Below are 15258 nucleotides of genomic sequence, written 5' to 3' on the forward strand. Positions count from 1 at the left end.
AGTAGTAGTAGTAGTAGTAGTAGTAATTTGTTCTCTACATTTTTTACGTTTCTATTTACCATGCTTGGCTGGTTCCAGAAGCCTGCTTAAGTCCCTTGCTCGGGTCAACACACCCTCTGTCTGATCGAGAAAGAGAGAGAAAGTGAGAGACTTATTGCACCTTTCTGGTAAATTACACTACACCACAACATGAGTTCAGATCTCAGTGCTACTACTGAACGAGTCAGGCTTTTCAAAAGAGCACATTTGGTCTTCAGGTTGGATCAGTCAGAAAAGGCACATTCCCAAACATTGCACTTCAGTGACTCCTAGTCTCAGGGGGTGTCACCTGCAGAATTTCAGGTAAATCCAGGGAAACAGTGTGGGCTTCCATATGTTTCCATGGACATGCCCGGGATCTGACAGGTGTAAAGAAGTGGTGTTTAATGCTGTGTTTTTCTTTTGCCTGTTCCCCCTTGCAGATATACTGGTGGTGTGGCAGGAGGCAATCAACCCAATTAGGTACACCGGCACGCAGTTGTACCTGAGATTTAAAAGCTCTGCCGCTCCACCTCTGGGGTCCCCTCTCTCTCTCTGCATTGTTGTTGTTTGCCGGTTGTGGATGTGTGCTGATTTGGGAGAGGGCTCACCGAGCTGGCACCGTGGGTTTTTATTTATTTATTTTTTTGAATATTTGGAAAGTGTTGGTGGCGCGCATTTGTTTTCTGTTGCATTGGTAAAATAACATTTGGTCCAACACGACCCCACATTCTCCCCCTTTACTTGTTGCCCTCACCCAGTGGGCGAAACAATGTCTTCAATAAAAGCATAACTTTTTATCTTTTAACAGAAAGAGAGAAAGACAAAGAGGCAGACAGACAGACAGAAAAAGCAGAATTTTTTATGAGGTGAATGGCAAAAGACAAGTGCTGCAGTAAAAAAAATACAATATCATCTTCTTATATCCTGTGTGCTCATCTTCACACTGTTTGCAAAACAAGACAGGAGAAACTGAGACAGGAGGCTCTGAAGACTGAAGATTAGGGCTGTGTATCGACAAGAATCTGGCAGTAGTATATCTCGATACAGGGGCTGCGATTCGATATATTGCGATATGTTGCAACACTGTAAGCAAGGCGATATATTGTGATTTTTTTTAAACCTAATTTTAGATCCACTCATTTAACGTTAGCCCTTTGACTTAGAAGTGCTTTCGTTTTGCAAATATTCTCTGTAGGCTAAGCATAACATTCACTGCTAGAGCAACTGTTTATCAGCAAGAACACATTGTTCTCTTGAGGTTTGAAAACCACTAAATCATTTCCGGTTCGCTAATGTAGTGCTCTCAACCTTTACATGCAACTTTTAACTTCTTTTTTAAGGTTTAATCCTTTAAAAGATATTATTAATTATTATTAATAATTAATAATATCTTTACTGAGCCATTATACCTCCAGAAATTTACAGTTTACTAGATATTCCAGTAAACGCTACAGTAAACTCTAGTAAACTGTTCAGTGCCTCGTTCTACTGTCACTATTGGTGACATTTCCAGTGGCCTCTGGAACTGCCATTCAGCAGTACAGGAGGGTGACTTCATCTCTGCTCAGGCTTCCATGCTGTCCCTTCACTTCCTGGCCCTCACTGAGACACGGATCACACCAGAGAAAACAGCCACTCCCACTGCCCTCTCCTCTGCCTTCATCTTCTCCCACACCCCCAGACCCTTGGGGAGGGGTGGAGGAACTGGTTTCCTGATCTCCGCCTTCTGGAGCTTGCATGTCACTGCTCTCCCTCCTGCTGTTAGCCGACATCGCCTCTTGGATGTCCGCTAACCATCTCATCTTCTCTTCAACCATCTTCTCCAGGCTGAGCTTCTCTTTTTCCCATCAAAGTGCCCCTCAACGATCGACGCTCCAATCACCATTGAGGGTTCCATGGTGCCTCCCCCACAGGTCAGCCATAACCTTGCCTTGACCCTTGACGACTGCTGCAACAGCTTACTGGCTGGCTGACCAGCCTTGGTCATCAGGCCGCTTCCGCTAGTTCAGAATGCCACTGCACGCCTGGTATTCAACCTCCCAAAACACTCTCATGTCACTCTGCTACTCGCTTCACTTCACTGGCTTCCAGTAGCAGCCCGCATCCAGTTCAAGACACTAGTGCTAGCTTACAAGAGACTCTGCCTCATCCTACCTTCACCCTTCATCCTACCTACACCCCTTCTGAAGATTTGACTCAAAGCTGAAGAAACTGTGAAACAGCATCAATGTTTGGACTCACCACCACTTTCAAAGGCCTACGCACATGGTCCCCTATCCCATCAGGAGTGAAGGCCCTCACTTCGATGCTGAATTCTCCCACATCCATGGGGATGATGACAAAAGGCACAGCTCGTGATGTCATAGAGTTCACACTCACTCTGGTACGATATTTCTTTTTCTTAGTGGCTGAGCTGCAAATCTCCGGGTTTTCAAAAATCTCTACGAAAACCTGTCCAAAAAAAGAAAAAAGAGAAAAGAAAACGATACAGGAATATTTCTACTCTAAAGCTCACAAAGCTAATTCAAACTTACTACGTTAAAAAAGAGGATATTTCTGTTTTCCCACACAGGTTATTTAACCTTTTTTTTTCTAGTTTTCTAGTCTAACCAGAGTCAGTTTAAAACTGGTGGACAGACACAAGAGTCTTTGAGCTCATAACTCAAACATAGAATGAATTACAGTTAATATTCGGTATGAGGAAATGTCTTGTAGGATGTTTAAACTTGCACCTGGTCCATATCATCCTCCATGTAGTTGTAAACAATGACTTTGATTTCCAGTTGCTCACTCCGCACAGCTGAAAAAGGCAACTTCAGATCAATGAAGAAATTCTTACTAACAATCATCTCATAGGGGTCTGCCACACAGATACCTGGGAAGAAAGACAGAAAGAGACAAGCATGCTAATTAAAAATGGCCATTCGTAATATAAGCTAAAGGATAGCTACATGTAATGAGCACAGATTTACTTCACATGTCGTTTAAATATTTGTGTAACACATCCTTTGAAATGCTGAGTGTCTCTGAGTATCTTGAGAGGCTCGTATGACTGTATACTAATTATTAACACTATGGTAGTAGCAGTGTTATTATTGCTATTCGGAGAAGAAGTTGCTGTCTCAGCATTACAAGTTTTAGTGATAGTAGCATTTGTGTATAAGTACAATTTTTTTGTAAGTTGTTCTATTACTACTGTTACCACTTTTACTACTGCTACTACCACTACGACTACAAGCCATTGTTGGTGATTACTGGGGTTCAAGTAACATGCACCAAACTGGAATTTCTCCACTGTGCTCCTTACCTGCAGGCAAATGATATCAATGAGTGTAATCTAGTGATAGGAAAGTCACACGTCCATGTACTGAAAGCAGGCAGAGATGTGCTTTTTCAAAATGTTTGTAGACTGCAGTAATGTCCTCTTATGTCTGATTGATCCCAAACATTAAACAGTGGTACTACTTTGAGTGATCAGCGTGATGACTGAGTTTAATTGAGTGAAGATTGGGTACTTTGGAAGCCTGGTCGGCTGAATGTTTTTTGAAATATTAAAGAGAGTCTTTGAGTGACTTGTGGGGACCTTTCACATAAACATGTTATGGAAAATTCTTGATGGTTCTAATGATTGAGGAGTTTCCAGGTTTTCCATGTTTTCTTTATCCCTGTTATCGTGATCCGTATCTCCATATCTGCCAAGCATCTCTATTACCTTAATTTTCTTTTCCCACTTCAGTTTTAGTAGAGAAAAATAATAAATATAGCAGCATTCTGCTGTAGTCCAACTTAATGAAAAAATGGAGCTGAATGTTTACAAACATTTTTGACACAAGATGAAGCATTCCAATGTCAAACAAATCAGAAAAATAGACTAATGATTATTCACAATTTCACTATTTTGTGGCGCAAACATACACACACACACACACACACATACACCACGTTCTGAAAAAGATCCACAAAATTTTGGTCTACACTGCCGCTATTTGGCAGTGTAGGGTAAATCTCATTGCCCGAGTGGTGTTGGGACATTCCAACTTACCTGCCAAGTTTCGTAGTGCTATGATTTATGGTTCCCCATTTAGTATTAGAAGGGGGAAAAAAATAATAATGAAAAACAAAACAAAAATGATAGTGTCTGACCTCTAATGACAAAGTAGTGGTCTTATTAGCTTACCATGAGTTTTGGACAGGCCAATGGCAGTGATGACCCAAGTGGTTATAGAGTCTGGCAGGACTTCATGTCTCTTCACAGATTCTGTGTTACTGTATGAGGAGAGACGCACTGAAAAGATTCTGTCTACAGACAACCATAAAAATAGGCCTGAAATCCTCATTGGATTACAGACGGTCTTACGCTAAGCGATAAGAGTGATCTACTCACCACAATTTGCCACTGGGACACTCTGGAACAACTGAAAAATCCCAAAGCCAGCTCTCAGGGAAAACAGAACGCGTCACAATATACTCAAGAAGTTCTAAATCCACATCTTCTATCTCACCTAAGTGTGGTCAGAACACACAGACAGACACACACACATGCATGTGCGCACACACACACACACACACACATACACACACACACACACACACACACACACAATGGTGGGAAACTGAGAAGAGCACCTCAGGACTTTTCCAGTGAATACAAAGGACACAATCACTTCCAACATGGTCAATTCTGTAATTGCTCAAAAAAAGCATCAGGTTTGCTCATAACATAAACATATGGTCCTCAGATGTTTGATTAAGCGTTTGTTTTCTGACTGAGAGTCCTCCACTAAACTATGATAGAGTAGACTCACTCCTCACTTATCAGAAGTTTTACCACAAATTCATTAGCCTGGCAGGAATGCAAGTATACAAGATTCAATATTCTATTTTAAAATGCATGGCACAATCATTTACAGTCTCTTTTTACAATACATATAATAACAGTATAATTACAGTATAACAGTATATCATAAGTAATAATAGAATAAGTATATAAGTATAATAAGTATAGTGACTAATGGTATAATAAATAGTATTGGTATATAATATATATGCAAAAACAATGCAGCTACAATACTTAATACACATTATTTGTGAAAATGCTGTTTAACTGTAGTTAACATAGGTTTAAACTCTGATTCAGTTTTCCTCTTAAGCTGACATGAGAGAAGTTCTCATTTTTGGCTTAAATGGCTCCTCATGTGACCGGGCTCCTTACTGCGTGCGAGGAAAAGCTCGCCCACCACAGCATCCTTCTTCTTATTGGCCAACTGAGTGCAGCAGTGCAGGAAAGCTTCCACACACTCCTGGCCGTCCTCAATATACTCCGCCCGGCGTTCGCACGCGTACCCCAAAATATTCTCCACCATTCCATCCATACAACATTCCCTCTGCAACCCTTTATATTTCTCAACTGCAGAAGAGAGAGGGAAATAAAAAACCTGACAACATAACAAATTTGCACATTGAGCCTCCAGTCACAGAATCAAGGGATTAGGCTGGCAGGTGGTTTACAGGATCAGAAATCATGGATAAATGGAAGAGACAACTTACACAGTGTTTTCTTATATTCCATGATTGTAATGTCACGGCGTCTTCTGCTGGCAGGAGAAGGGCAACCATGTTCTTTATAAATAAACAGATAAAGAGTAGTAAGCATTCTCAGAGGCATTTCTCAGGACACTTTCCCAACAGCAGCTACAATTCCATCATATGTTCAGTGGAACCCAAATCTCAGGAAAAATACTTGTTTTTGAGTCACAGATCACCACAGCACTCATTCCACAGACACTGACCAGTACCACAGCATATGTTCTCGGACGTAGTCACAAACCAAATAACTGTCTAATCTAGAGTCACTGATCAATACAGTGTTTGATCTAGAGTCTCTAGAGTTGTTTTAGTATAAGTGCCCGACACAGCACCTTCTCTAGAGTCATGGACCAATGCTGGACTCTTGTTCTAGAGGAAGACTGCCTGTTCTAGAGTGATGTTGCAGCAGACGCTTAACACTGCTTGTTTTAATATCACATGTGCTTGAACCACTAACCAATTCAGTGCATATTTTATAGTCATTGACTAATATGATGTCTGCTCAAGAGCAAGGGATGAACAAAAAACCTTCTTGTGGAATCACTGGACCTAATGCGTGCTCTAGACTCATTGAATAAAACCATGTCTGTTCAGGAATTCTTACCTAGTAATAATCAATCTTTAATATAATTTATCAAAGTATTTATTAGTTTATACACATTCTAATGACTGTTCTGATGACACAAAGCAACACGATAAAACTGACGTGTGCTGAAGTGACTCACTAACTTTTCATAAGACTTCAGAGGCAATGTTATCAGAGTAGATGTGTGCACCAAAATAAAATAATATTAAATCAATTTTAAAAAGAAAATTATAAATTAATATTAAAATAGATTAATATATCAATACTTGCCGTTGCTGTATCGATATAAGATCGTGTCGAAAAATATCGTGATACCACACTGTATCGACTTTTTCTCCCACCTCTAGTGAAAGCACAAAGCTACACTACAAAACTTTTCGTAAGATACTTTGTTGCTCACTGACTCTAGAACCAATAACGTGTTACTGATGCCCAAGCTAATAAAAGTTCTAGAGTCACCAGCATAATACCAATTCTACATTCAGTTGCCAGCAAAACACATGCACAATGCTTAACAACAGCTTCACGTCTGTTCTAGCGCAAGGGATTCACAAAATATTTGTTGTAGAGTAACTGATCTATTATCTAAAGGCTATTTTAAAGTGAAGTACTCATTTTAAGCATCATTTCAATACCCGGTGTAGAGTGACTGACCAGCTAAAGCCTTACTGTGGAGTGAATGACTACACAACCTTGTGCCTATTGTGGAGGTTTTGTTTAACACAAGGCCTGTCATAAATGCACTGACCAATTTGATATTACCTCTTCTGGGGACAGTGCTTCCTGCAGTATTGGAATCAAACAGCAGTCCTGCATCATAGAAAACTCCCATACTGTCTTTACCACTACCAGCTGTGCAACCAATATCATTTTTCTCAATGATGTCCCAGATCTGTGAGGAGAGAAAAGAGAGAAAGAGAGAGATGTTTATGTTAACAAAAACATAATTTGGCCAGTCTGAAATCTGAACATACAAATGTTTTGAGAGGGGAGAGGATTGATCACCTTGGTTTGGGTGAGTCTGTTCTTGTTGTTGAGCACATAGACTCCTTTATCCACAGCCACCAGCCCAACCCTGGCTCCAGGGTCTCCAGTCATGACTAGTTCAAAACTTTTTCCTGGAGCATATGTTGCCTTTGGACGAGTAACTTTCACTTCAAGCTTTGTTGTGGTTAAAATTGAGAGAGAGAGAGATAGAGAGAGAGATTTAAGATTGTATTCACTTTGTTCTATGCAAATATAAATCAGATTGGTTAATATTACATTGAGTTAAATTCTGGTGTCACTTTTACTAAACAATTGACAGTTTCATGTGCATCTTACCGTTCCCATGCAGGTGTCCTGCACATCAACCCAGACTGAGTCAGACACAACCTCTGAAGTACCCATGTGATAATATGCCACCAGACGAAAGGAAGGGATCATTTCCTGAGTCACATTTAATGACAGAGCCCACATAGACTGGGTTGTAATTGGGACTCTGCCAACATCTAGAATCTGCCCTTTACTGAGGACCTGACCACACAAAAGAACACAGTGCCATTGATTTTGCACATAGTAACAAGTGTATGTGCACTGTGTGTGTGTGTGTGTGTGTGTGTGTGTGTGTGTGTGTGTATATAAATGTATGTGTGTATTTTTTAGTGTGTGACCATTACAGTGTGTGTGTGTGTGTGTGTGAGTGTGTGTGGATGGGTCTGTATGCTGTTTGCAACAGATAATAAGAACCTACCATGTAAGTGATATGTAGGTTCTGTACTTTGGGGTTTTCACCCCAATTAAGATTAGCTGTGAATGATTGTTGTTTGACGAGTCCTGCACTGTTTATGCTAATGTGCAGGTAGTTTCCAGAATCAGCAGGGGGAGAGTAAGCATGAGCCGTCATCTGCCCTTTAGCCTGTTTATCATCATCTAGGTTTGGGTCGTCAGTTTTAGCCTATAATGAAAAGAGAGCATTACATTTATGGAACAAAGATTTTTCTGCCTTTAAGTTATTAATAGAAAAATCCTGTCTAAATTCCTGAAAAGACATAATGTCTCAGGGACGTGTGCTGTAGTTGGAGCAAACCTGCTGCTTTGCCTGCTGTTGTACTGCCAAGTCCTCAAAGTTTACAATTGTTTTTTTGTTGTTGTTGTTTTTTTCTCATACAACTGAAACTAAATTTACTCAGTAACAGCAGTCTTGTTAAGTTCTCATCCAAATTCACTTAATCACCATTCAGTGATTACGCTGAGTTTTAAGTGGCTATGAGTATTTTAGTATATGAGTGGCAGAGAGGCATGGTAGAATTTCCAGATGTTAGTTAGTTTAGGCCATCTGCACCTTTACAATACAATTTTAAAGATTTTCATCTGTCACAGGGAGGAACGTACAGTGATTGTCAGTGTTTTGGATCCTTTCTGGTTGTTGACCTTAAACTGGGCCATTCCATTTTCACCAGTACGTCCCCTCACTGGACCGGGGTTAACCTCCACTTCAACACGTTTTGCTGGGGTTTCATCAGGGTTCGTGACATAAACCTTTCCAATCATAAAGACAGAGGTCATCTTTTAGTTCAGGAAACTACACCTCAATGTGTTGTATATTGATTTAGTATAATTACATTTTTAAGAAAAGATATTACTCTTTAATTTGGTTCGTGTGTTGGAGGAATCATAACTCCACTTTCGAAGCATAGCTTTATCGCGTTCAAATTTGTGTGGTGGTGTGGACAATGCCCATATTGTCAAATTTAGACCTTCTGATCAGTTTAGTCCTGACAGTCCTAAAGGTTGTGAAATCTTTGAATGGTTCAAAAAATTATATACTTCTCAGAGATTTTAATTTAGACTTTAAGGTATATGGAAACTGTAAGAATATTCTGGCTGTTCAACACATTTTAAATGAGACCCATTACTCTGTGTAGTTTTGTATTAAAGGAGCAGATTACCATCACATCAAAGGGCATGCCAGGTTTGAAGTATTGTGGTGTTTTCCTGAAATGAATGGTGTATGGAGACGAGACTATATGAATTCCCCCTCTCTGGGCCTCCACCATTTCACTGCCTATATTACAACACAACACACACACACACACACACCAAATGTAAGATTCCCGTTTATATATCTATGTATGTATTTAAGTGTGTGTGTGAGATATATATATATATATATATATATATATATATATATATATATATATAACAAAGTATTATTATTTAAACAAGCATTAAATTGTCGGTTTTTATTTTATGACTGTTGGTCTACAGACAGCATGAAAAAAAAATTAAAAAAAAAAAAAACCCTTCTACATATTTCTTTTAAATCTAGTGTTCAGACTGTAATCTGTCATGCCTTTCATCAAATCTACTTTCCCATTTATTGATTTAGCAAGCCTACATATCCAAACAAGGTAGTGCTTTTTATCCAAATTTGTTTATCCATTCAGTGGTTCTTCAAACATATCCACAAACTCAAACACAAGCCTTGGCAAATAATGCCATACTCAGTACTAATGTGAACTTTGTCCTTCCAGTCCTGTCTTTGCATTTGTGTACATTATTGAAAAGTATGCAAGTTTATTTTTTGTATTGTAATGCTAATTGTTTGCAATATATTGATTGCTTTAGAGCCCCCATTTCGAGTTTAGTGTATGTCACAATGTTAACTTAATATTAATGAATTCTTCACCATGTAGCTGGATTCTTTACCTGTCCGTGTTAGGTATCAAACTGACAACTGTCTAATAAAGCTATCTTTACTTTACCACTGTGAGCATGTTTCTTCGTGCATGGAGCAGATGTGCATGGAGTTTAAGAATTGGGTTCAGAATGTTTGCAGTTCTGATTTGGAATGCTTGAATATGTGAATTCAGTGTAAGAAACATTCCACCTTTTAAAGCAAGTGTCCTGAACTTCACAGAGCACTGCTATGTAAAAACTGAATTCTGCTCTTATCTTGTGCACACTGCAGTTTGCCCTCATCTGTTTAGTCATGGGTATATACACACACACACACACACACACACACACACACACACACACGTACACACATTCACACACACACCATAAACTGTAGCTGTTTAAAAGGAAATAAAGGAGTGAGCAGTCTTGTGTCCAAGCCTACACCTACTCTGATCACTAAATTATCCAGTGAACTTCATTAACTCCACAACAGTCAGTATTGAGAAGGAAACTTACCCAAATCAGTCAGCACACTGACAGACACATACAGAGAGTGCTTGTCTAGCTCATCAATTTTTGGGAAGACCTCTGTGATGTCTTCTCTCTTCAGTGTTGCTACTCCCTCTCCTTTAGATATCTGCAGTTTTCAAATGGGAATAATGCTCCTCACATTACACTGTGTGTGGGTGTGTGTGTGTGTTCTAATTTGGGTAGTAAAAATAAGGGTCTATCTTTTAAATTAAAATAAAATTGTGAATGAAAATCAATGAATTTAAGGAAACTTACGTTTTTAACTGAAATTCAAAATTATTTTACAGTGTATTTTATGACATACAGTAATTTATATATATATATATATATACATGCATCTGTACCTCTACTCTCCTTAAAGAGCTTGGTAGGGCGCTCTTAACGCCTTCCTTCAGCACACCAAACACCACATAAGCCATTCCTGAGACCTCCTTGTCAAACAAATACCTTCAGCAGGAACACAACAGTTAGACAGACTGAGAGAAAAAAAAGTTGTGCATGTTTCCTTAGCGACGTAAGTACTGGCACAAACATACTTCAAATATTCAGTGTTTCTGGGAGAGTTTCTGATAGAAAGAAATATACAATTTTATAGCCAATTTTCAGTGCCCAAAAACTTCAATCATCTGCACTGACAAGTTTATTTTATGAAATCAACATTTAAGAGATACATTTACTGGACTTAAGTGCTTACATACTGTTTATTGTACAAACGAAAATGAAAAGTGAAATATCTATGAAAATTATTATTTTATCATGGCGGGTGAGATGCATTTAATGAAAGTGTCAACGCTTGTCACCTAGTGACTGTTTTCCTACACAACAAATTGAACACAAACAAATCCAAAGGAACGTAAACGATAACGATAAAGCTTACCTGGCCTCAATGTCAACTTTAAATTCTTTATCTTTGATGGAGAAGAAGTTTTTCTCTGGCTTCAGTTTAACTTCAAAACTGGGCAGCACTAAAGGTGAAGAGAGAAAATCTGTGTTTTAGATCATATACTTCATGTTCAGTAGTAGTGGCACAATACGTTTACATTGTGTGAAACATGCTTTTTTTTCAGACATAAAGACTTACAATCTCTTTAATGTACAACGTACAGTCCACCTCTTGCATACCGTACATGTCTGAATGAGTTCCCCATAGCCATTGTAAGACTGATTGATAACTGGTGTCTACTGAACAATACTCGCAGAGTATAAACATCAGAAAAGAGCATTCTTGTACCATATTCTTTGACTTCAAACTCAGTTGAGAAATTCTTCTGAGGAGCACTCTGAAACCTTGTGAATATCTTCCAGATCCCAAAACTGCCACAATAAAAATTTACATTAACTAAGACAGATGTTATTATACAATGTGTTACACCTCTGATGTAATATCTAGTTGCTTTTTCACACACAGACACGTTGACAGTAGGATGAATAAATTAAAGTGATTCTAAACTGGTTGACCTTTAGAATAAAAGATTAATGTTGTACTTAAATATTTTCTGACAGATGTTTATTTCCTCAGTGAAAGGGGACAGCAACATTACTGTACTGTTTTCACATATTTTAACTGGACCTCTCGTATCTTTGTTATGTTGGTTTGCTCGTTTGAAACAAACCTGACAGGATTGCCCAGCTTGTGTTCTCCAATCGTTATCCCATTATTTGGTCGAAACAGGTCCTTCTTAACCATTATTCCCTCCGGTGTCTTTAAAAATACACAGTTGTTACTGTCAGTACTAAAATAACACTGTTTTGGATTTATGTGCTAAACTCTTCCTATAGATGGCGCTGTGGGGCTGCAGTTAGTCATTGAGTACATAGATATGAACTGGACTAGCACAAATAAGGAAGTTAGAAGTTGTAAAGTTGCTTTTTACAAAAAGAATCATACATTTTATCATTAATTGTTAATCTGAAAAAAATAACAACTTAATATCACAACTTAAATGTATTTTATTTAAATGGAAAACAAACCTCCCTCATCTCTCTCTCTCTCTCTCTCTTTCAAACACACACACACACACACACACATTTACCTCAATCTCCACGTAGACCGTGTTATCAACAGGCTGTAATCCAGCATTAAGGGCAAACACTCTGTATTTAACTATACAAGATTAATAGCAATTAGCAAGATGGATCACATCAAAATGCATTACTGTAAACAAAGCAATATTGGAATGCATGTTATGAAACAAGTCCAATTCTTTACTGTCCCTTTTAAAATGGGCATTAGCACATAATTCTGAACTTCATTACTAAATGGAAACGGTTTGTCTAGCTCTGTTAATGATATGCAGTTCGTGGTTTTGATCTCACCTGTAGAATCTGGAGTGTAGAGGGTCTTATCAGTTTGGACAAAAAGGTACCCAATTTGAAAGGACACTAAGACAATCTTCTCCAGTGTCTTTTCTGGGAACTGGGCTTTCAGGACGACAAACTGCTGCATTTCAGAGTCGTCTTTAAATACATCTGGTATCTGTCGAATCTACAAAAGCAAACCCAGGCAATCTTTCCAATGTTTAAATTTTAATATCATAAAAACCACTGTGTTCAGTTACCTACAATGCCTTAAAATAAAGATGCAATATTATCATTAAAGCCACTCTCTTTTTTTTGACTGACTGGAAGAAAAGAATTAGAGACCAGCTGACTCTCAACTACTCTTGACTTCACTAGGTTACTCATTCACCAAATTTATTGATGCATTCCCCAGTATAATGTCATTTAAAGCGAAAAGGTATGGAGTCAGATTCCAGTTCCCAAAAGATATGGAAGCTGAGCACTCTCCCCATCCCTTAGTATTATGAGGTCATAACAGCAAATGAATAGTATGATTGTTGCCAGGTAAAAAGGATTTGGACCCCACCTCTATGTCCTTTAAGAACTGGAAGCTGTTTGCGGCAGACAAGGTGACAGTCGTTCTGAAAAGCTCTCTGTCTTCTCTGGGAAAAGACAACACTCTGATTTGGACATCAAAATTTTTGCCACTGTAGTCCTGTGCCTCCACAAACACCCTCTCTGTCGTTCCTACACGAAGTACGTTTGGAGCCGACATGATGTAGCTGAAAGGGCAAAAGGACAAATGTCATGAGTGCAAGACAAAAGGTAAAAACTTCACCATTTAAGACTTATAGTTTGTCAACTGTGTGAAAATACCCCAGGATGTTATACCAGACATATTTCATTTTAGTAAGCTTGTAATCTCAGTGGATTTGTTTGAAATGCATGTAAAACTGTAAAGGGGAAACACACATGGTTTACTTTTTTATCTAAGGAATTTATCAGAATGTTCCAAAGTGCAAGATCGAGATAAAATTTACCAATCGGACCACTTAATTTAATTATTTCTAGGCTGTTGTTCACCGCACCGCACATATTTCATTTTAGTAAGCTTGTAATCTCAGTGGATTTGTTTGAAATGCATGTAAAACTGTAAAGGGGAAACACACATGGTTTACTTTTTTATCTAAGGAATTTATCAGAATGTTCCAAAGTGCAAGATCGAGATAAAATTTACCAATCGGACCACTTAATTTAATTATTTCTAGGCTGTTGTTCACCGCACATTGTAAACTTATTAATCAGTTATTACTGTCCCGATTCTGATGTCATAGAATATTATATTTCATTCCATGTGTGTGTGTCTGTGTGTGTGTGTGTGTGTGTGTGTGTGTACTCACAGCGGAGCGCATTCTGAGACCAGGGGTAAGGAGAGAGACACCACAGCCAGCCACACCAGGTCCATACGCATCCTGTCTGTCTGTTCCTGACTGTGTCCGTCAAAATGTCTGTGAGGCTGGACAAACAAAGCTCTTATAGCCCTCCCCACACAGACTTCACATATGCCTCTCCCCCAGACACACACACACACACACACACACAGACATACATACACACACACACACACACACACACAGACAAACACACACACACACAGACATACACATACAAATACACACACACAGAGTTGATTTTATTTTAACATGCCAAATGTTTATGCTATGCCTCTGTTTGACTTATACTGATTTTTGGCTTCTTGATGGGAAGTTCCTTGGTCCTTGCACTCCTTAACTTAAAAACAGCTTTCAAACACCATGCAAATGCTACTCATGGTAAAACACAGATACACCTGACATATTAGATGTTTATGGGATAATTTCAAAAAGTATCACTAGCGACCTAAAATGTGTACAAAATGTGGTATAATTTCTATAATTTATCATTTTAGCGTCTTAGTGCTGGAACACAAAGCCAAAACAACGACAACAACAAAATTTCCATTGTCCAGAAACTTTTAGCGCTGGCAAGGACTTCTCATCCATTCAACCAAGAAAGAAAGAAAGAAAGAAAGAAAGAAAGAAAGAAAGAAAGAAAGAAAAAATTTGATGTTTTTTTGAGTGATGAGGAGGGTAAACATTCCGCTGAGTCAGTTACGGGAATGATTTCAGCAGTTCTGTGTAAATCTAACCTTTAGTACTATGCACAACTCTACTGTTGATTGCCAAGAGCTCCCAAAGGATACACACACACACACACACACACACACAGACAGACACACACACACACACACACAGACACACACACACAGATAGACACACATACACACTTCACAAAGTAATGCAAAATACAGGGTATGAAGGAATGAGTATAATTTACTTGGATATTAAAACGTAGAGAGAGAAAAACAAAAACAAAAGATATCATGAAACTCATAAATGCATAAAACAGTTGTTTAATTACAGCGTAGACACGAAATACCAAAGGCCAGACAAGCAGATAGCTAAAAATTAAGAGGTCCAAATCCACCACCTCACTAATGTAGCTACCACTTTTAGGACCCATAGAACTAAAATAGTCAAGCCCATACTTTT

General features: G+C 38.6%; 1 protein-coding gene across 1 annotated transcript in view; it reads right to left on the reverse strand.

Annotated features, from left to right (window-relative positions):
* LOC115816565 (complement C3) overlaps positions 1-14187 on the reverse strand; it is a 27330-nt gene extending 13143 nt beyond the window's left edge. Inside the window, exons 1-22 of the mRNA XM_030779541.1 lie at positions 14068-14187; positions 13254-13449; positions 12704-12872; positions 12421-12491; positions 12001-12089; positions 11619-11701; positions 11265-11352; positions 10732-10834; positions 10373-10493; positions 9124-9239; positions 8567-8713; positions 7926-8129; positions 7517-7708; positions 7199-7354; positions 6956-7085; positions 5569-5640; positions 5234-5428; positions 4406-4523; positions 4199-4287; positions 2754-2896; positions 2263-2472; positions 60-120 (exon numbers count right to left, since the gene is read on the reverse strand). Of these exons, the coding sequence (XP_030635401.1) occupies positions 60-120; positions 2263-2472; positions 2754-2896; positions 4199-4287; positions 4406-4523; positions 5234-5428; positions 5569-5640; positions 6956-7085; positions 7199-7354; positions 7517-7708; positions 7926-8129; positions 8567-8713; positions 9124-9239; positions 10373-10493; positions 10732-10834; positions 11265-11352; positions 11619-11701; positions 12001-12089; positions 12421-12491; positions 12704-12872; positions 13254-13449; positions 14068-14138 (2824 nt within the window). The 5' untranslated portion in view covers positions 14139-14187. The remainder of the gene's footprint in view (positions 1-59; positions 121-2262; positions 2473-2753; positions 2897-4198; positions 4288-4405; positions 4524-5233; positions 5429-5568; positions 5641-6955; positions 7086-7198; positions 7355-7516; positions 7709-7925; positions 8130-8566; positions 8714-9123; positions 9240-10372; positions 10494-10731; positions 10835-11264; positions 11353-11618; positions 11702-12000; positions 12090-12420; positions 12492-12703; positions 12873-13253; positions 13450-14067) is intronic.
* Between the last annotated feature and the right edge of the window lie 1071 nt (positions 14188-15258).

The sequence above is a fragment of the Chanos chanos genome, chromosome 7 (genome assembly GCF_902362185.1).
Source record: "Chanos chanos chromosome 7, fChaCha1.1, whole genome shotgun sequence".
In the NCBI taxonomy this organism is placed as follows: Eukaryota; Metazoa; Chordata; class Actinopteri; order Gonorynchiformes; family Chanidae; genus Chanos; species Chanos chanos.